Source organism: Cydia amplana, chromosome 1, assembly GCF_948474715.1.
Source record: "Cydia amplana chromosome 1, ilCydAmpl1.1, whole genome shotgun sequence".
NCBI classification, from domain to species: Eukaryota; Metazoa; Arthropoda; class Insecta; order Lepidoptera; family Tortricidae; genus Cydia; species Cydia amplana.
Window position 1 is genome coordinate 3,136,903 of NC_086069.1, and position 22,609 is coordinate 3,159,511.

At 40.5% G+C, this 22,609-nt stretch overlaps 2 protein-coding genes and 1 long non-coding RNA gene across 3 annotated transcripts in view; 1 reads left to right on the plus strand and 2 right to left on the minus strand.

The window, feature by feature from the left end:
* The first annotated feature begins 721 nt into the window (after positions 1-721).
* LOC134658640 (distal membrane-arm assembly complex protein 2) lies at positions 722-2,417 on the plus strand. The gene is made up of 2 exons (XM_063514322.1): positions 722-1,252; positions 1,933-2,417. Exons 1-2 carry the CDS (start codon positions 852-854, stop codon positions 2,354-2,356), a joined length of 825 nt encoding a protein of 274 aa, XP_063370392.1. The 5' UTR covers positions 722-851; the 3' UTR covers positions 2,357-2,417.
* Positions 2,418-8,189: 5,772 nt separating this feature from the next.
* Positions 8,190-22,609, minus strand: part of LOC134654951 (uncharacterized) — a 64,706-nt gene continuing 50,286 nt past the window's right edge. The window contains exons 32-41 of the mRNA XM_063510386.1: positions 22,188-22,330; positions 20,895-21,020; positions 20,132-20,318; positions 17,979-18,076; positions 15,693-15,807; positions 14,033-14,166; positions 13,166-13,321; positions 11,820-11,986; positions 10,157-10,277; positions 8,190-8,314 (exon numbers count right to left, since the gene is read on the minus strand). Coding sequence (XP_063366456.1) covers positions 8,265-8,314; positions 10,157-10,277; positions 11,820-11,986; positions 13,166-13,321; positions 14,033-14,166; positions 15,693-15,807; positions 17,979-18,076; positions 20,132-20,318; positions 20,895-21,020; positions 22,188-22,330 — 1,297 coding nt within the window. The 3' untranslated portion in view covers positions 8,190-8,264. The remainder of the gene's footprint in view (positions 8,315-10,156; positions 10,278-11,819; positions 11,987-13,165; positions 13,322-14,032; positions 14,167-15,692; positions 15,808-17,978; positions 18,077-20,131; positions 20,319-20,894; positions 21,021-22,187; positions 22,331-22,609) is intronic.
* Positions 21,395-21,825, minus strand: LOC134662229 (uncharacterized). The gene is made up of 2 exons (XR_010098040.1): positions 21,733-21,825; positions 21,395-21,505 (listed from the first exon to the last, which is right to left on the minus strand). It is a non-coding gene; the product is annotated as an uncharacterized LOC134662229 (long non-coding RNA).

Genomic DNA, 22,609 nt, shown 5'->3' on the forward strand with positions numbered 1-22,609 from the left:
GTGAGAACATAAATGGAGTGGCCGGCGCTGGCCCATCGTGTAGAGGAGCCATAAAGCACCAATATAGTCCGTGCATGGTCCGTGCGGAAAGAGAAGAGTCGTGGAATGTATGGGACCCAATACATTCCACGACTCTTCTCTTCCCGCACAGAGGGCCTACCGCGAACCACGTTCGACGTGTTGCCTCCCTGTCACACTTACGTACGAATTCACAAGTGCGACAGAGAGGCAACACGTCGAACGTGGTTCGCGGTAGGCCCTCAGACTACATACGTGAGAGACGGACCACGACCTTGGTTTGGTCCGAGGCCTTCTTTCGAGTAGAATGTGCGGCGCACGTATCGATAGTGTGTTACGTGCAGATAGATGGTCGCTGTACATGCGTTAAGGACGCAGGTATAAGTTAGAGCGAGAAAGAGATATTTGACCGCACCAAGGTCGCGGTGCGGCGCGGTAGTCTGTTATGGCTTTTAAGGTCCATAAGAAAAATATCGATTAATCAAATCGATATCGAACATCCCTATCATATCCCTTTGTTGGTTTGACACTGACAAAAGATGTACACTGATGGCTCCTCTACACGATGGGCCAGCGCCAGCCACTCCAAGGGACGCATTTATGCGTTAGAGGGAGCAAGTGATATTGCTATCTCATTCTACCGCATGGCTGCGTCCCTTGAAGTGGCCGGCGCTGGCCCATCGTGTAGAGGAGCCATGACAGTGACAGTTCTCTAGTTATGAAATTTAAGGGGTTATGATTGCATTTTAAAGAAAAACAAACACTTAAATAAAAGCAATCCCTTAATTATGACTGCACATACTGTTTGATTAAATTAAGTATAATAGTGTACAATGTCGCTTAACATAAAGCCTTATCGACTTTGCCAGACATTCTTTATAACCTCTCGAAACTATTGCCAAGAGAAGTCTATTTATCAGCGTGATGAAGAAGGCCCACAGCCACGAATGGTGCATGGAAAGCTGTACCCCGACTGGAGGAAGCCATGGATACAACGCGACGGAGAATGGAGCAGCAAGTTGTCGGTTTTCGTTGAGAAAAACCCTAATCCGAATATCGTGAATGCACTCTCCAAATTACCAAATTTAACCATGAAAGATGTAAAGGAATGGTGGGCCAGTATGAAGGTGCTGCAAGAGATTAAGAACCAGGAGTTTCTGCCGAAGAGAGTGGCTATTCTTGGGTCTAATCTGGCAGCACTGCACTTCTTTACATACAGAGCTTGTGCCGTTAGGTAACAATTGTTTTTTTCTCTTCTACAAAAAGATTAACACATTCATTGCCACCCAGCCAAACGAGATCCGCGCCAGGCCCCAAAAAGTTCTTCATATAACGCTGTAGTACCACAATCCCGACTATCGGGCCGTCCGGCCTGGGAACGGAACGGACGGCACTCGATGTGTTACTGATATGCCGCCGGAAAGTTTCAAGAAATGTGAAATTTTGAAACGGGACTTAATCGCGTATCTAAAAAATTTAGATACGCGATTAAGTCCCATTGTACAATTTAATAATGTGTAATAATCGTGAAAGTTTAAATCAGTGTGAAACTTTACATTTCAAATTTGTCCATTTTGTTTTTTTGAAATGTTTTAATAAGTTTTTAACTTTTTGGAAACTTTCTGCAACATATCTGTCAAATATACTGTTAATCTATGCTCCATGTGATTATGAATACTAATTTCTACCAATTTTTATATCACTAGCAAACTACTTTGAAATCATACTTACGGTTTACTATTCAATGCTTTCAAAATAAGTTCTTTAAAACTAAAATAAATTCCTGTTATGAGTAAATAAGATTTACTACTTTTGGTGCTAATCTAAGTAAATCATATTCTATTTATAGGATGTCACTTTAGTCACCTACCTAATGAAACACATAAATTAATTCCGCATTCATATAATTTTCAGATTGAAAGGAAAACAGGAATGGATAACCGGAGACGCAACAAACCTAAGCCTTCCCAGCCAGTACGAAGAAGGGTATTTTGTAGAAGCTGTAGATTGCACCAATTTCCTGTATAACGGCATCCGGTATGAGGGCATCCAAAATTTCTCTGGCCTCAACTTCCTCAAATGGGTATCATTGAGGAATAATAAACATGTCGATGTTTGGTGTCTGGACAGACTGGCCGGTCAGAATGGGAAAAGCTTAGAACACTTAGATGTACGAGGCTGCAACCTGTGTGTTGGCGGAGTTTCTGCCTTGGCAAGAATGTCAGCACTCAAAACTCTGTATGTAACTGATCCTGGTCATAATTTAGAGCTGCAAGCGGCTTTGTCCGTCCTAGAAGAGGAAAATCCTAAGCTCTTGATAAATGCTGTTACGGAATGAAATGTGTGATGTTAGTATTGTACCTAATGTGTTATTAGTGAATTATATTTTTGTTATACAACTCTGGCTCGTTTGGATACTTTATACCATCATCTTATTAGGGGTCATCCACATAGTCACACATTTTGTGTGATGTAATATATGGACGATGGCTTAGCATCAATTTTAGATAAGCATTTTCCCCGCTATGTTGCCTTGTGAAGAATAGACCTACAGATAGTACAGATGCAATGAACTTCAAAGCTCTAAAGTTCTGTGAGCATCAGGTTTTGGTTAGACCTATTTCTTTAAAGAATTCCTTAACTATAGTTGGGATAAATTAATGTACAGCTGCAACCAAATGGGCCTGGCCAAATATAGAGCGGACTCGGCCGCAAGCGGTCCATTTCAGTAACATATATAATATTTTAAAACTTCCAAGTTCCTTCGGCTCCGCCCGGTCGATGGCGACCATACAAAAGGTAGATAAATAAAATGCAACAATGTTTTCGTGGTTTTTATGTTTTAACATAAGTTCGTACAATGATCCAATATGCTTGAACAAACTGTCCACACGCGGGTAGCTCCAGTTCTACAGAGTTTGTTGCTTCATACATTATAGAGTCTAAGTTAAAGGTGTTATTGGTCCTTAAGTTGGTTTTGAAAACTCCCACAAAAGATTACTGCTTCAGATATTAGCTATTATGATTTGTTTGTCTAATTCAATCTAATCGACATTAAATTGAACACTTAATTCTAAATAAAACTTCTAAACAAGATATTTACAGTTACATTTTGACTAAACAATTAGACTAATGCCTTATGTAGAAGAAATAAATAACGAAAATGCTTTCATTCAAAAAGTCGTTCAGCAGTAATTGCTCATATTTCTTAAAATATAACAATGAAAATGTTTTGTAACATACATAATTCAGTCTAATAAAAAAATCTGCATATTACAATAGTTTGTTGACTAACAAAACCTAGACGAGAGAGTAAAACGTAACTAGCAACCAAAGGCCTGCCGTGACAAACGAAAATACAAGTTTCGTTTTTCGCGGTAAGTCTTCTGTTTCTCGAATAACATCCTTCAACAGTATTAAGACAAGTAGATACACTAAGTTTTGAGAGTCAAAAAGGCACTAGCATACGCAGACTAACTTTAAAGTTTGTTTTTCATTAATTGTAAATATAACACACGGAAAATTAAAACTCGAAAGCAACCGATATCATTGGCAAACTTAAACTTATGGACAGTTAAAACAAATGGAAACAAGTACAAACATCACAAGCATACATTAAACAAAACTGTTATTTGTATGTTACATAAACGATATTGCAACACAATCTAAAAGTATAAATATAATTATAATTGCATATTAATTCAACGACATCGTTGAGCTATTTGAAAGTATAAATATATAATTTAGGCACTGGAGTATGTTTTTAATCTCATTATCTATTATGAGTTGCTTTGCGGCTCGTTCATCAGTCGCGGAAGTTTCGGGCTTTGGAATGGAGTTGCCGAGTGCAAGTTACTCCAGTTGCAAATATTAAAACGCTTATTAGTTACGAAACTGCAAATAATGTTACAACTATGACGTACTATTGTGTGGCGCTGGATAGATTTGTGATCAAATGGGGAACTACTATAGGTATATATAATATAAAAATATTGAGAGATACTCAGTTGTTCGAGCACTATATTATGTAGATCTACATGCGGGATCACCTGACTATCTCGAAACATTGTTTTGGGATGATGTATTTGGACAAAGCAAGCCGGGATAAGACAGACATCCCTACTCTTTCTAAATTCAAAAAGTGGGCGACGGCATATACTATTGATTATAGACATCTGTTCTGATAAGAGGTGAGGTTGGCATATACATAGTACTAATGTGTGTATAAAAGTATGCGTGTAATGTTATTCTAATTGGTAACAACGGTTCTACTTCTGCATCTGTATGGTATGATTATGACAACAATTATTATTTAAAGATCAATTGACTACGCGACTATTAAGATTTAACAGTGCGAAAATATTTCTTACGTTTATATTTTTAATAAATTCATTTCACTTCCGGACTCCTAAAGCAATATCCTAACACTATATCGCCGAAGAGATCATTTAAAAAATACAATTTTGATATACATAACATTTGTATTGGCCGAAAATTCTCAAGTATAAATTTTATATTCTTTTGTCTATATCATTAGCATTCTCTAAATAAAAACTTAATTACTTTGAGAGCCGGGAACACTTAGCACTAGTATAACATAAATCTAATATTTACAATGAGATTATAATATAAATATTGATTTATCTAGTGTCGTTATCGTTTGAGCTGTTTTTGTAAACCGTATCGGTCGTTTTAAAATGACAGAATCCTTATGCGCTGTCTTAAGTGGTAGAAAATGTATGAGGCCGCACTTCGCGCGACCAATGCCCTTTCGAAAATATTAGTGTTTCATCTCTTTTTTTCAATACAGTAAAGAAAAGAGATGCACATCGATATTAGGCAAATACGGCCGCGAGAAATGCCGCTGTAGGTGTTGTGGGGCATTCCGCATAAAGGACTACTTTATCGGGGTCGCGACGCATACGGCAGCTACCTTAACCTGCAGAAATCTGTATTATATACCGTTGAATTTAAAGATAAAGTTATCAAGCCACATATCGCCTTCTTAGCTTTATCAGAATTGTAAATAAAATAGCGTCACGTACCCGACACGTTTCCGAAATGCCCCTAGTGTAAGCTAACAATAGAACGCGCACCACGGCGCTCCACGATCAAACATGGCATCGAAAAATAATTCAAAATCACTCCACTTATAGCTTAAAATAAGTCACTGTACATAAAGAAAATTATTAAATAGATAATCATCTAAATAAACGAAAAGATTTCAAACTCGTGGAAGACCAAGATCACAACATAAATATAAAACGATAAAAATAAACGTGTACCTAAATAATAATTAATTGGTACGCACCAGTTTCGTTAAAATCCACATTCAATGTACACACGTACGAGATGACCATACGATATAAACTTAGCGAATAACTCGTGGTCGACATGAACGATTATAAATGCAACAACGAAATAGATGAGTGCCATAGATCTTCGTAAAACTTTGTCTAGATATAAAATGTTGGGTCATTTGAAGGTAGGCCGACACGAGACGACTAATGCCTTATTGGCATGTCAATGATACATTAAACACGTCATAATGACCCGCCCCTTAAGAGGCACACGAACCTAGCCGCCATACAATTGAAGTTACGCTCTCATTTTAAAACGACATTCCGAAATATTTAACAAGAAACTTGATATAAACATTGAAGTAACATTATCTATGTCTGGTACTTGTTTTAGTTCCTAGAAATTGTTATACATACAAAGAACGTCTTTATTTAGAAGAGCGTCTTTATTTTTACATACAAAACTTCTACTTGCTCTATTTTTTTGTATACAAATTTTCAGCAACGAAAACTAGTCGTTTTAAAATGAGCGCGTAACTTTTTTTTACGATTGTATTGAAGCGACTTCTTGACGGCGGGATCGGACGACTCTTAAATAGATGTCTATTATAAATGTGATTATAATTTATAAGTATGTCCTCCGCCCACTGTTTCAACGTTCATATGATTTGGAAAGTTTTTGTATTTTATTAAATAATTTGTAATTATTTAATAAAATAGAAGTTGCAGTAACTATTGAACGCTAGTTGAAACAGCAGGAAGCTTTGTGGAGACACAGTTTGGCGGAACGTCCCATACCAAGTGATGGTTCAAAATGCGACCTTACTATTACGACATAAGGTGCAATTTCGACGTAGTGGTTCATCTCGCCGAAGCCTTGCGTTGTGTGATGGTGAAATAATGAACAAACCCAACTGATAATGGAACACATATGACTTATATACAGATACAAATGTATTGAGATCACCCACACTGAGTAAATATGATGATGATGATGATGTAAATGTGTGTCAGCTCTGACCGACTACTAAGCGTTTAACCCATTAACCGCCCAAGACGTCAACTGACGCGCGCGGCTACAGCCCAATATCAACCTTCGTGCATTCCGACAAGGTTCACGATGACGCGCCGCGCACAATAGGCGTGGCGTTCCAAGTTGAAAGTTGGCAATAGCCTCCTAAGGCATACAAACGAAACATCCAAAAATTGCCACTGAAATTTGAACCTAAACTGTAGGAAATACAGTTGATTTTGCGTAGTTTGAAAATTGATCGAAACAAAGCAAAAGCGACTCTGTTCCAATTAAACATGGTTTAAATTACATCGAATCGAATAGGTACTATAGTTAAGACCTTGGGCCTTAAAAGTGAGATAGAACGCTCCTTCTCACTTTTAAGTTAGTTTTAAGACATGTAAGTACATTTGGGGAAAGTAAATAAATAAATAAATATTATAGGACATTATTACACAAATTGACTAGGCCCCACGGTAAGCTCAAGAAAGTTTGTGTTGTGGGTACTCAGACAACGATATTTATAAATCAGAAAAATAGAGTTAACAGTTATTCTAGTTCGTAGTAAAAAGTCCAATGTTTAACATGTCTACCCTAGCTTGCTTAAGTGAGCTTTAACCTATCGTGTGCGGCGCGCCATAGTGAACCTTGTCGGAATGCACGAAGGTTGATATTGGGCTGTAGCAGCGCGCGTCTTTTGACGTCTTTGGCGGTCAAAGGGTTAAAAATCAAAGATCTTGCTTGTTCGACAGCACGGTCAAGCTAACATAAATGAGTTTGGGTAAACGAAATGTAAAACTAAATGACGCTAACAGCCCTTAGCACAATCATAATCGACTCTCACACAGATTATCAAATATTTATGATTATTTTTTTGTATAGTCTGACTTTAAGGTATTTAAAATAGAATTCGGCCAATGATTTAGTATCCTAAACACAGTTTCTATATGTGGGGTATTTTGTATTTATGGTAATATAATATATCATTGGCCGAATAACCAAATCAGGTTAACAAACTTTACATTTTCAATACCTAAAAGTACCGACAGTTTTATATTGATTTATTAATATGAAATATGAAGTTAGTCTGTAATGGGGAAATCCTTTAAATGCAATCTACGTTAAATTGCAAACACTTTTAGTCGCTACGATTTTGGTCCGTCTCCGTTATTTGGCGGTTAGCATTACAATATACAGTATATTTCTATTGCAACATTTCCTCAACAGTAACACAGAATTTTAGGTGTAGTTACAGTTTAAATGGCCCGTTTAAACAGTAGTCAACCATACTCTGGCACACCCACTTTGTCAGAAATGAAGCGAAGGATTGACTTCCCATAGTAAATTTGAATTACACGCCTTTTTGTACTGGCAAGGTGAGTGTGTCCGAGTGTAAATTACATGGCTCAGAGCTTGTATTCAATAGCACTCCCAAGAGCACTAGAGTCCGTCTAGGCTAACTTTGCACCGACTTGAACAGAGCAAAGTGAGGAGGTGGCATCATAGTCATATTTTCATATAAATTTGACATTAATGATGAAATTGCCACACTTGATCATTGCAAATGAGATGCAGAATTGCAGAGTTAGCTAGGTCTAAGTCGATGCAAACTTAGCGTAAAAAGCCTACGGGTTCAGCCGGACTAGCACATGATTGGCGCGACAGTATCGCGGCGAGATAGACTACCCGTCCCTCTTTTATTAACATAGAAAGACGGGTAGTCTATTTAGTTGCGCGATACTGTGGCGCCAATCATGTGCTACGACTTCAGAAGACAATATTGGTAGATGTGTGGCGTGTGTGCTAACCGTCGGTGTGTGTGTGTGTGTGTGTGTGCTAACCGTCGGTGTGCGTGTGTGTGCTAACCGTCGGTGTGTGTGTGTGTGTGTGTGGTGTTACTCGCGCACCACGATGGAGACGGTGAGGCCGCAGCGCTAACTGGCCGTGGACGTGGGTTGCAGCGCGGACATGGGCGAGTTCACGTCTGTCGGAACACAAAACACAAGGATAACATGGAGGCTACAGGTGACCCACTGCCAGCGTGATGGGCACCCTACCAAGGGCTCAAAATTTTAATAGGCATTTTTAATTTTTAGTTTTAGTTATTTTAATTGTAGTTGAGTTGTAGTTAGTTTTATACCACTTATTAATATAATAAATGAGTTTTCACTTGGGAAGGATTGTATAATTCCAAGAGGATAACATTATATAATAAGTTATGTCACCAAGAGCGGTGCCACCCAACACAGGCATTTTTGCTTATCGGGTGGCCCCATCACTTTACATTATAAACAAAGTGTGTCTTACGTAATATTTTTTTTTTTTAATTATACAGGGTGGAATTTCTTTTTGGGTCAGTGAGGGCAGCTACCAGATCCCGTGCTGCTACGAGAAAACGGTCTTAGAAGACCTTCCCTCGATTTCAAATTAATGAAAATTGGCTTTTACAGATTTTGGAAAAAACATACAGGGTACGAGAAAAAGGTCATTTTTGACAAACTTTTTTTTTTATGCCGATCGATCCCATTCCTATTGAGGATCAAAAGCTTGTATGGAAGCAAAAAAAAATTCCGGCTAGAAAAGCCACAAATCGAGGAAAACTTTTCCCATACAATTTGTATCATAATAAAAACTTTTACTTTTCACATGCTATTTTTGTATGCCAATCGGTTCCATTTCTATCCAGTATCAATAGTTTCTCAGGGGTCAACTTATGGTAATGTACTAAAAAGCCACAAATTAATAAAAACTTTCTCCATACATTCACTATGGAGAAAATGTGAAATTTTATTCACAATTTTCTACCTCGCCCATCAGTCCTACAGCAATGTATTCATACAGTATTATGGTTCTTAAATGTAACAGGACTGATTGGCCAGATAGAAAACTGTGAATTAAATTTCACGTTTTCTCCATAGTAAATGTATGGAAAAAGTTTTCTTTAATTTGTGGCCTTTTAGTACATTACCGTAAGTTGACCCCAAAGAAACTATTGATACTGGATAGGAATGGAATCGATTGGCATACAAAAATAGCATGTGAAGAATAAAAGTTTTCGTTTTCATACAAATTGTATGGGAAAAGTTTTCCTCGATTTGTGGCTTTTCTAGCCGGAAATTTGTTTGTGGTTACATACAAGCTTTTGATCCTCAATAGGAATGGGATCGATTGGCATCAAAAAAAAAAGTTTGTCAAAAATTACCTTTTTCTCGTACTCTGTATGTTTTTTTCCAAAATCTGTAACCGGCAATCTCCATCAATTTGAAATCGAGGGAAGGTCTTGTAATACCATTTCGCGTAGCTGTACGGGATCTGATAGCTGCCCTCACTGACCCAAAAAGAAAATCCACCCTGTATATGGCTCTTGGAGATTTGGGGAAAGTTAGGGTTGAACGAGCCTGAAAAACACAAAACTTTCCGAGACTTATTGACGGGCGACGATTTATTTTATAATTTCAAAACAAAAGGCTTTCGTTAATTTGTGTTACATTGTTTTACCTTCAATAATAATAATAAAAAAACACTTACTAAACCTTGTTCACGTAATGACAATACCCCGCAAAGCGGGGTAAGCGAGGACTAACCGTAAACGCACGTATAATATCTTCTTTCATCCGACATTGAAACATATGAAACTAGCGACCCGCCCCGGCTTCGCACGGGTTAACAAATTATACATAAACCTTCCTCTCGAATCACTCCATCTACTAAAAAAATCGCATCAAAATCCGTTGCGTAGTTTTAAAGATCTAAGCATACGTAGGGACAGACAGACAGCGGGAAGCGACTTTGTTTTATACTATGCAGTGATATAGAGAATACTTACTAGTGGGTGTGTTGATGTCGGAATGCGGAGTGAGGTTGGACTGCGCCATTAGTTTCTGTCGCACCTCGCGGATTTTCAGCTGGAGAGACATCTTGTTCGGGAATATGTCCATGTGAGTCGCCTGCGAAATTATCGATATGATATCTAAATATTGTAAATATAACATAAACACAACACATTTAATTGATTATTGGCAGTGCTTATCTCGTAGCTGTAAATAAGGTTTACATTACGGACAGTCACATATTTGTGACAATAAAGGTGTCGACTTCTGGAACGGACTAGATAGTTCGGTTGGATTTAGGAACTATGGCGTGAGGTGCCTTAGCATAGTTGATAAATGTGTCATAAACATAAGCATTTCACTTAAGCTGCCCGGGGTAGCCGCGATTGCCCCGAGCGAGGCACATCTGCGCTGCCCTATTACGGCAAACCAGCGTATCTTGTTACATATTTCCTATCTATACTATATTCCTAACTGTACTATCTATTTCCTAACAATTAAAGGTACGTTATTCTGCTATAACAAGGCAGTGCGTCTACGAGTACATATTCTGAACTTCTTTATGAAGTGACTCGTTGTGTGTTGTGTTGTGTGTGTTGTGGCGTTGTGTTGTGTAAAGCTTTGGATTCCTCCGAAAACGGTGCCGTCATATTACGGCCGTAATATAGCGGTGAATGACGTCACTAGAACATTGTCTATGTAAACAAGATGGCGCGGTTTCCTAGACGGCGTTGATTGTCAACGTAACGTAATAAAGCGGTGCCGTCATTTGCATGACGGCCGCCATGACCTTGTCGATAGTTTCGTGAACGTTTTATTAGATAGCGGTGACGCCATTTTGAATAAATGACACGAGATTTGAATAAATGATTCCGTACTACGATTATTTTCCTCTTCTGATGATATTTCATCCTCCAAGTAAATTATAGATGGTCAAGCAAATCTTGTCAGTAGAAAAAGGCGCGAAATTCAAATTTTCTATGGGACTATATCCCTTCGCGCCTACATTTTTCAAATTTGCCGCTTTGACCTTGGTGGCTGACGGTGTGTTATGACGCCGTGGTACTTTCCACATGTCGTCACCGTAAAGACGGCCGTCTTTTGCTGCCGCTATATGACGGCCGTCATATAACGGCACGGTTTTCGGAGGAATCCAAAGCTTTAACCACGTCATGGGCAGTACCTGGAAGTGTGTGGTGGCCTGCGTGGTGGGGAACATGCCGTGCTCCTGGAACAGCTTGAGCACGAGGTGGCGGCGCTGCTCCAGCACCCGCCTGTGCCCCGCCTCCCCTCTCTACTGACCTGGAAGTGCGTGGTGGCCTGCGTGGTGGGGAACATGCCGTGCTCCTGGAACAGCTTGAGCACGAGGTGGCGGCGCTGCTCCAGCACCCGCCTGTGCCCCGCCTCCCCTCTCTACTGACCTGGAAGTGCGTGGTGGCCTGCGTGGTGGGGAACATGCCGTGCTCCTGGAACAGCTTGAGCACGAGGTGGCGGCGCTGCTCCAGCACCCGCCTGTGCCCCGCCTCCCCTCTCTACTGACCTGGAAGTGCGTGGTGGCCTGCGTGGTGGGGAACATGCCGTGCTCCTGGAACAGCTTGAGCACGAGGTGGCGGCGCTGCTCCAGCACCCGCCTGTGCCCCGCCTCCCCTCTCTACTGACCTGGAAGTGCGTGGTGGCCTGCGTGGTGGGGAACATGCCGTGCTCCTGGAACAGCTTGAGCACGAGGTGGCGGCGCTGCTCCAGCACCCGCCTGTGCCCCGCCTCCCCGCGCGCACCGCCCGGCGTGCACGGCGTGCGCGGCGACATATCCTCCATACTCTCCGATACTGAAATAACACAGAATGTTAATAAAGGGACGTGTTTACATACCAAGGGATATTGACTCTTACATACATATGGGATACAGGGCCAATGAGAGAATATATTCGCATCGCGGAACCCTCACATTATTTTAAGAAATATCTGGTTAAGGGTCGGCAACGCGCCTGTAACATCTCTGGAATAGAAATTCTGACGGGATCTCTCAGAGGATCCAGCCAAATCTCACAAGACCAGAGCGTGTGGTCAAGAAATGGCCAAAATACCAACGCACGGACAATGAAAATGTAAAAATACCTCTAAAAGTGTCCAAGTTGAAGTCGGGCCCGAAGAAAGTGTTGCCTACAAGCTTGGTCGTGGTGTGCGGGGTCCCGTACGAGTGTGGCTCGAGCTCTAGCACCGGCGTTATCGTTGGTACTTCTTCCGTGACATGACAACATACCTCTAAAGGTGTCCAAGTTGAAGTCGGGGCCGAAGAAAGTGTCGTCTACAAGCTTGGTCGTGGTGTGTGGGGTCCCGTACGAGTGTGGCTCGAGCTAGCACCGGCGTTATCGTTGGTACTTCTTCCGTGACATGACAACATACCTCTAAAGGTGTCCAAGTTGAAGTCGGGACCGAAGAAAGTGTTGCCGACAAGCTTGGTCGTGGTGTGTGGGGTACCATAAAAAAGAGTGTGGCTCGAGCTCTCGCACTGGCATCAACGTTAGTACTTATTCTTCTGTGACAATATGACAACATACCTCTAAAGGTGTCCAAGTTGAAGTCGGGGCCGAAGAAAGTGTCGTCTACAAGCTTGGTCGTGGTGTGCGGGGTCCCGTACGAGTGTGGCTCGAGCTAGCACCGGCGTTATCGTTGGTACTTCTTCCGTGACATGACAACATACCTCTAAAGGTGTCCAAGTTGAAGTCGGGACCGAAGAAAGTGTTGCCGACAAGCTTGGTCGTGGTGTGTGGGGTACCATAAAAAAGAGTGTGGCTCGAGCTCTCGCACTGGCATCAACGTTAGTACTTATTCTTCTGTGACAATATGACAACATACCTCTAAAGGTGTCCAAGTTGAAGTCGGGACCGAAGAGAGTGTTGCCGACAAGCTTGGTCGTAGTGCGTGGGGTTCCATAAAAAAGAGTGTGGCTCTCGCACTGGCATCAACGTTAGTACTTACTCTTCTGTGACAATCTGACAACATACCTCTAAAGGTGTCCAAGTTGAAGTCGGGCCCGAAGAAAGTGTTGCCTACAAGCTTGGTCGTGGTGTGCGGGGTCCCGTACGAGTGCGGCGTCGGCATGGCGCCGCTCGGCAGCGACTCGGGCTCCAGCACCGGCGTCATTGTAGGCACCTCCTCTTCTGAAAAAACAGAAAAAAAAAAACAAAAGTTAATAACAAGGGACTATACATATAACACGTATCGTAGTATACAAAATATCTGAAACCGAGCTTGCTCGAAAAACATATATGAACTAAAAGTGCGCGTTTTCCCAGAAAACCTAGCTAGATCGATTTTTCACCCCTGAAAACCCCCATAAATCAAATTTCATCGAAATCGTTAGAGCCCTTTCCGAGATCCCCGAAATATACAAGAATTGCTCGTTTAAAGGTATAAGATACAAGGCTCAAACTCGTGTATTTTTTGCAGTCAAAACCATGCAAATCACTATTAGCAACTTATATTCGACGACGCAACAACATTAAGTTTCGTAGGTTTTAAATTTCTTTTTTATTCAATATTTGTCATAACCTATACTGCTAGACAGGTGCCACAGCAGGTTTAGTAATTTTTTTCTCTTTAGAACATCGTCTGAAAGTATGTAAGATTGTAAGACCAACCTATTCTCGATATTAAACTTTCGTGAGACATATTTTCAAACTCTGGATGCGGAGTGCACCGCGCCCCCCGCCCCCGCCCTGTCAGCGCGCGCACGGAGCGGCGCGATCAGTGCACGAGTTGCACGAGCCGCGAGCACGAGCGCCTGAGGATGGACCCCCGAAGGGCCCGAAACATGTCGCCAATAGCGACTAAAAATTCAGGTGAGTGAAACCGTTGTCGTATAAACCAACCTATTCTGTTGTTGTGCTTCTTCCTGAGGTACAACTGCGGGCTGCTCGGCACCACGACGCTGGGGCTGCACGCTTCGGGCTTGAACTGTGGTAGAGTACTGAATTTCTGCTCGAAGTTCACCGTTTCCAGGACCCTGGGGATAATATTCTTAGTTTTATATTAAAGGAAAAATTCACGACGCGAGTTGGACTTGCGACCTTTCGGAATATCGGTCCGATCGCTCTTAACAGTATTAACCACTCTTAACCATTGGGCTAACTTCTAAGTGTGTGAATCCTTCAATTCCTTACATTTTTGTTTACACGCGGGAGGCGCATAGCGACATCTACCGTAAGAATGTATTCTTTCAATTTATTATGTAAGGATGGTATTCCACCTGTCCAATATGTGATCAAATTTGTATTTGCGTCTCACATTTCGCTTAATGAGAGAGTGAGACGCAATGCACATTTGATCAAATAACGGATAGGTGGAATACCACCCTAAGCTCGCTTCATTAACGAGAAGAGTCGGCTAGAATTCTGATTATTTCGTAGGTATTTTATTTATTTATTTAATAAATCTTACAGCTATCTTAACAGTTTCCCAATGCGATAGTGTAGGCAGGCTATTAACATTAAGAGCTAATTACTTATAAACTAGGTATATACTATAAGTACTATAACTAAGAATAACACAACACAAACAATGTAACCTTTACAAATTTACTTTCAGAACAATAAAATACGCCAGTATAAAGTTAGATGTCACTATGTAAAGGCACAGAATAAATAATAGTACTAGGTAAAGAAGGTTCACTTTTTAACAAAACGCGTCTATTACGACATATATGACCGATAGGTGGCGCAAGCGCGAGCAGGCGTCCGTTCCGTAGCGATGCGCGGCAACTACTATGGCTAGACACCAAAATTGGTGTGGGCCGCATGTACTTGTAGGTACTTGTAGCGACGCGACGAAATTGCAGAGTGAGCCACGCCTGGCTTCGTAGACAACATGCCAATCGCTAACGGTCCGTAGCGAACGAAACGCAACCGTCACACTAATATGGAAGACTTGGAAGAGTGATAGAGACATACAAAGCGATTCGATAGCGATTGTCACCTTGGGCTAGGCCGCCTGGTGTCGGGAACTGTGGCTCGCTATCGGCACAAAATAGATACAGTACAGAAATCAACCTACATACAAAGTGCGCTCGAGCAACGCACACATAGACACTGCTCACGGACACGATATCTCGGACCGGTTGGGACCAGTGCGAGCGCGAGTGCCATCCGCTTGAGACACGCGTCTGTGAACTTTTTTGTGCAATAATGGAGAAACAAAAAAATGTTATTATAACTGTTCAGTGGACGGTTGTTTGAATTCAACATAAAACGATGAATTGTCGTTTTTTAAGCTACCAGTGGTTTCAGAGAGGTAAGTAAGTATCTGCTTGTATTTCGATGGTTCGTTTTAACGTTAAACAGAACAGTTAGGTAGGTACCTATGCACCCCGCCCCGGCCACTACTAGATACGAGTGCCACTATCACGATAGTTTTTTGTGCATAAATCATATTTGACAACCCTAGAGCGACCGCCGAGCGTAGGTATGAAAAGTGAAGTACATACATGTGATTGACTTCTGTACTGTATCTATTTTGTGGTATCGGGGTACGTACTTGTCGCGTCCGTCCTCGGTGCCCTTCTTGAAGAGGCTCTTCTTGTGGTCGGGCTCGCGCGGCGACGGCGGCGCCGACCCCGCCTCCCCCGACCCCGCGGACCCGGTCGACGTGCCTACCGACAACACATCTAATTACAAACTACTATCATAGAGAAAAAAGCGGCCAAGTTTTGACGACCGGTCTGGCCTAGTGGGTAGTGACCCTGCCTGTGAAGCCGCGGTCCTGGGTTCGAATCCCAGTAAGGGCATTTATTTGTGTGATGAGCACAGATATTTGTTCCTGAGTCATGGTTGTTTTCTATGTATTTAAGTATTTGTATATTATATCTATCGTTGTCTGAGTACCCACAACACAAGCCTTCTTGAGCTTACTGTGGGGCTTAGTCAATTTGTGTAAAAATGTCATATAGTATTTATTTATTTATTTATTTAAGTGCGAGTCGGACTCGCCCATGAAGGGTTCCGTATTTAGGCGATTTATGACGTATAAAAAAAAACTACTTACTAGATCTCCTTCAAACCAATTTTCGGTGGAAGTTTACATGGTAATGTACATCATATATTTTTTTTAGTTTTATCATTCTCTTATTTTAGAAGTTACAGGGGGGACACACATTTTACCACTTTGGAAGTGTCTCTCGCGCAAACTATTCAGTTTAGAAAAAAATGATATTAGAAACCTCAATATCATTTTTGAAGACCTATCCATAGATACCCAACACGTATGGGATTGATGAAAAAAAAAATTTTTGAGTTTCAGTTCGAAGTATGGGGAACCCCAAAAATTTATTGTTTTTTTTCTATTTTTGTGTGAAAATCTTAATGCGGTTCACAGAATACATCTACTTACCAAGTTTCAACAGTATAGTTCTTATAGTTTCGGAGAAAAGTGGCTGTGACATACGGACGGACAGACAGACGGACAGACAGACAGACATGACGAATCTATAAGGGTTCCGTTTTTTGCCATTTGGCTACGGAACCCTAAAAATACATAGAGTGCTCACTCCATACATCAGTTTTAGTACCAAAAAGACTATTAGCATCTAGCATCGAGTAGCGGAACTATCAGTACTGCTGCTTGACAATAGATGTAGCACCGACCGGAACGTCTTATGCTGTTGAGATAAGACTTTCCGGTCGGTGCTACATCTATTGTCAAGTAGCAGTACTCATAGTTCCGCTACTCGATGGTAGATGTAGGCACTGAAATTAATAGTCTGAACTGATGTATGGAGTGAGCACTTTTGTCTTACTATATTTCTCTATGCTACTAGCGACCCGCTCCGGCTTCGCACGGGTTAACAAAATAAACCTTTCTCTTGAGCCACTTTATCTATTAAAAAAAACCCGCATCAAAATCCGTTGCGTAGTTTTAAAGATCTAAGCATACATAGGGACAAATAGCGGGAAGCGACTTTGTTTTATATTATGTAGTGATGATTAAGGTGGGCTCCTCTGGAACCGAAATGCGCAGCTGAGGACACGAAAATACTAAATACAGTACTACTTTATCACACTAGTGCGTTAATTAGCACTACGTGTCTATGTCGAATATTTAAAGAGTCGTATGTCCTATAAAACGTACAATACATGTGCGAAAATGTAATTTACCCCTCGTTGCGAATTTCCTACTTTGCGCACTCGTATCGTAATGTACTATTTTATGTCACTGTTAATGTTGTATTGACTCGCGAAAGAGCCCTCGAAACCTACTCAGGGCCACTTGCTCCATCCTACTAACGCTGGATTAAGCGGCGTTAACCCAATGTCAAATCGTACTGGTAACCATGGCAACCCCAGGGTAAAATCTGCTAACCCAGGGATAGTGGAATGGTGCAAGTGGCACTTACGCCCACTTGCACCATCCTACTAACCCAGGGTTAACCGGTAAAACCGTTAAACCAGTGTCAAATTGTACTGGTAGCCGTGGTAACTCCTAGTTTAACCGGTTAACCCCGGGTTAGTGGAATGGTGCAAGTGGCACTTACAGTAATCGAATTTAAACTGTTGTGAGACATGCTAACATTGAATAATTTTACGGTTTAGACTCACTTGTTTTAAGTCACTCGCGCGACATGTTTCGACATGAGTACGCGATACACGGCCGTCGTGAACGCTGCTCGCACTGTTAGTGCTTGAGAAAGGAGACCTAGGCTCTCCGAAACATGTCGCGCGAGTGACTTAAAACAAGTGAGTCTAAACCGTAAAATTATTCAATGGCACTTACAGGTTAACTTTTTGAATGTTGGTGTAAATATGAGGAAGAGACATTGTCAGTTACCTCTGCTGAGTCGCTTCTGCAGCGGCGCGCGGCCGAGCTGCGCGGGCGTGGGCGCGAGCGGGAAGGGCCGCGCCTCCTCCGCGGGGCTTTCCCACTGCCTGCGCACACACACACACGCCATGGTTAGGGCATGCTCCCGGGAATTCCCGGTTCTCAAGTTTCCGGGAATTCCCGGTTCTCAAATTCCCGGGAATTCCCGGTTCTCAAATTCCCGGGAATTCCCGGTTCTCAAATTCCCGGGAATTTTATAGTGTCGAAAGAACCGGTACTGAAGACCCGGTACCGGTACTTCCCGGTTCTCATCAGTATGCGTATTTATTTCCATTTCAATAGTAGTTATCGTTTAGTAGTTTAGTTTAGTTTTAGGGCCACTTGCACCATTCGGAATTATCCAACTAACTTTGAGTTAACCGCTAACACAGGGTTAAACTAATAATTTGTGTTGCACCGTTAAAGGTTAAGGTTTAACTCTGAATTAAACTGTTCAATATTTAACTCTCCGACGGAGCAGGGTTAAATCGCTAACTCTGGGTTATTACCGAATTATTATGAAAAAAGAATAGCGGATCATTAGCAGTGTATTGGCGCGAAGTAAAATCATTGTTTTGTGTTTGGTTTTACGACGGAACTATGATAAATGATTTATTATTATATTCCGATGACGATGAAGAGATTATCGATTATATTGCCACGGATTTATATAATAGAAGAGTTGCAGAACGAACTGATTATTTTAACTCGCAAAGAGATAAAGAATTTCACAGAAGGTTTCGACTTGAAAAACACAGTGTAGTATTTTTATTAGATAAAATCAAACACAGATTGCAATACAAACATGACAATATCAAGTAAGTATGTATAACGTTATAATAAATAATACACTATCTATGGGTATAAGTTTAGGTATCTATTTACTTGGTATACCTATGACTTGTGTCTGGACCCTATAATTATGTTATGAGTAATTTACATACAATTTTATTTTCAGTGCCGCGTTATCACCAATGAACCAACTTCTATGCACTTTAAGATTTTATGCCACTGGAAGCCAACTTTTGACGTGTGGAGATTTCATAGGGGTACACGAATCAACCGCATGTAGAACTATTCATAAAGTAACAGATGCCATAGCCCGTTTGTACCCAGAATACATAGTTATGCCTAGCACAGAAGAAGAGCTAAAACAAACCGCAATGAAATTCTATCAAATTGCTCGATTTCCACGTGCTATTGGAGCCGTAGACTGTACTCATGTACGGATGAAGTCTCCAGGTACCTATACTCTATTTAGCTAGTCCGTGATCTACCATAATATTATAATACGATTGTTTACAATATTTAATGTGATGGAGAGTAAAGACAATGTTGATATTTTCTTTATTATTTTAGGAGGAGAGAATGCAGAGATTTATAGAAACAGAAAGGGATACTTTTCAATCAACACCCAAGCTATCTGTTCTGCTGATCTACTATTTACTGATGTTGTTGCACGTTGGCATGGGTCTGCCCATGATTCGCTTATTTGGGACAATAGTAATCAACGCAGACATTTTCTTCATAGGAAATATGGAAATTACTGTCTACTTGGTGATTCAGGATACGCACAAACTGCATTTATGATGACACCTTTAGGAAATGTGACCTCTCCTATGCAATCTTTGTACAATGAGTCACAGATCAGAACTAGGAATGTTATTGAACGCACCTTTGGTATTTGGAAGAGAAGATTTCCTATTGTTAGCAGAGGTATTCAAGTCAATTTAAGCAGGATACCCGGTATAATCGTCGCTACATGCGTGTTGCATAATATTGCTCGTCTGCAAAATGACCTAGAACCACCTGTTGACCCAGATTATCCTCCTATATTGGACAATACAGCCGATGAGATTGGAGTGTTACCTAACAATAGATCAGGTCCAAATACGGCAGGACATAATGCTCGTCAAGTGCTGATTGAGCAAGACTTTGGGAGATTAGGTTAATTAAGTTAAGGTTATGAATATCATATAATATCATACATTTAACATTAAAACAAACTTGCGATGACATATTGTTTTATTTTAATTTAAAATTGCCTCATTTTTTCATTAAATTCGTTTCTCCTTTTCATTTCTTCCATCTCCATCTCTCTAAGCTTTTCATCGTGTATATACTTTTTTTCTGCATTCTCTATCTCCATTGCTCTCATCATACGGTTATGCTCCGCTTGATCTTGTTCCTCTTGCAGCTGGGTTTTGACCAACTCCTTCTGTAGCTCCAGTAAGTCCATTTTCACAGTTGCAAGTAATTTAAATTTTTCAGTAACTGTCTGTTTAGTTTCAGTTTCTAGTTTCCGTTTACCTGAAATTAATTAATAAATATTATAGGACTATGTTACACAAATCAACCTACAGTAAGCTTAATAAGCCTTATCAGGTGGGCCGTATGCTTGTTTGCCACCGACGTAGTATTTAAAAAACGGTAAGTAAATGCATTACATAGATGATGATGATGAAGTCCTCCCAGACATATTCATCGAATAATAATACATAGAATACATCCATAACTCGGGAACAAATATTTGTGACAAACACAAATAAATTCCCATACCAGAATTCTGGACCTCTTGCTTCTGCTGTTACTACTGACTAGGCTAGGCAGTTAATTAAAATATTCATTATATTACTAAACTCATAATTATACATGTCATCCATCTTACTATCCATAATTTATTACTATAGCTGGTCAACCAAATCTTGTCAGTAAAAAAAGGCGCGATATTCAAATTTTCTATGGGACGATATCCCTTCGCGCCTACTTTTTTCAAATTTGCCGCCTTTTTCTACTGTCAAGATCTGGTTGACCAAGTATAAACAATAATTCCTAGTGACATGTGAAGTCTATATAAGCTAGATTATACAGACAAACAACACTCACATGTCAACAAATGGTGTGGCTTCTTTTTCAAATTGGCCCTATCATTGGTGAAATATGTAGGTAGTTTGGTATTGTTCTCCTTGCTATCAGCAGGATCTTGCATATCTATTTCCACGAATGAAGAAACTGAAATATAATTATTAAAATGTTATTTAAATTCCTTTTAAAACGACAACCTAGTACCACAAAAAAAAATCAGAATGATATAATTAAATAAATGTGGTAAGTCGATTTGGTGATCACTGTACAGATGGTTATTTCAGCAAGCAGTCTCCATATAAACATCTTAAGTTACTTCCAGAGGTTGTAGTTGGATCAAGGGTCAGATGCAGAAGGCGGTGCTCATAGATACAGCGCGCAGAGTCCAGATATTGTTTTGAATGTATTTTTTATTTTACTTTAATAAAAATGTTGTAAAATACCCAACCTAAGATAAATAAATAAAATTTTACCTAATCCAATATTATGAAGTTCTATTGGTGGTATATTTTGGGATGCCATAAGACTGCTATCTCCATCATAAATTGTGTAAACACCATCCAGAACAGGTCCAGCAAGAACTTTAACTTTTTCCAATACTGGATCTTTGTCAATGTTAGATGATGGCCCTCCTCCTGGTAAACAATTAGAAGACATTAGCAACCATAAGAAAACAATATTGTTATTTACTGGGACAAACATACAACAAAAATATAAATAATTCAAATAGGAATCAAATCTACCACTTTGTAGGCATGATTGATTTATATATCAATTGCCGATTGGTCCCCAGATTATGTTAAGGACAAACATAATAATTATTCAGCTCCCAGAGCAACTTGTGGCGTGGTAGTATCACATACCCTGATAGTCAGTTGGGCCTCTCTCTCCGGCTTGCCAAAAATTAATTTATAATTTATTGTAGAAACATGCTTGGATCGCGACCTGTCTGCCTAGTGGGTAGTGACCCTGTCTATGAAGTTGATGGTCCCGGGTTCGAATCCCAGTCATTTATTTGTGTGGTGAGCACGGATATTTGTTTCTGAGTCATGGTATTTTCTAAGTATATAACTATGTGTGTATCTATATATGTATATCGTCGTCGCCTAGTACCCATATTATTACAAGCTTTGCTTAGTTTGGGGCTAGCTCGATCTGCGTAAGGCTGGCCACAGACCCATGGAATTTTCATTCGGTTTCCTTACGGAATTACAGGTCGAAACGGGACGTTCCAGAAAATTCCGTGCGTGTGCGGCCAGGGTAAGATTGTTCCTAAATAGTAATTGTTCTCAAAGTAATTAACAAAGTACCTACCTGTACCCATGACATCCATTTTTTGCGCGGATGCATTCTTCTTGGCTTTTTTCTTCAGATTCTTGTAAGTTTGCTGCAAGCTTTCTGCAGTGCGTGAATGACCTGTTGTGGAAGAATTGTACTCATTCTCCACATCAAGCCATCTGCTTCAAGCATTCTGCTTTTCTAGCTCCATCCGTTTTTTTGTTTTCTAGTATACCTTTGTATTTGCCGACTATCTCACACAGCAGCATATTATCACTTTGAGTGAAATTTGGAGCACGCAAACGAGGTTTCTTATCCATTTCTTTTTGATAATCGCACAAACAAACCAAACAGCAAAGAATTGAAAGAAAATAATAAAGGCGCCAACGACGAATGACAGAAGAACATACGCTTTAAACCAAATGTCACGTCATGTCGCTCTTAGAGAAAGAAAGTCT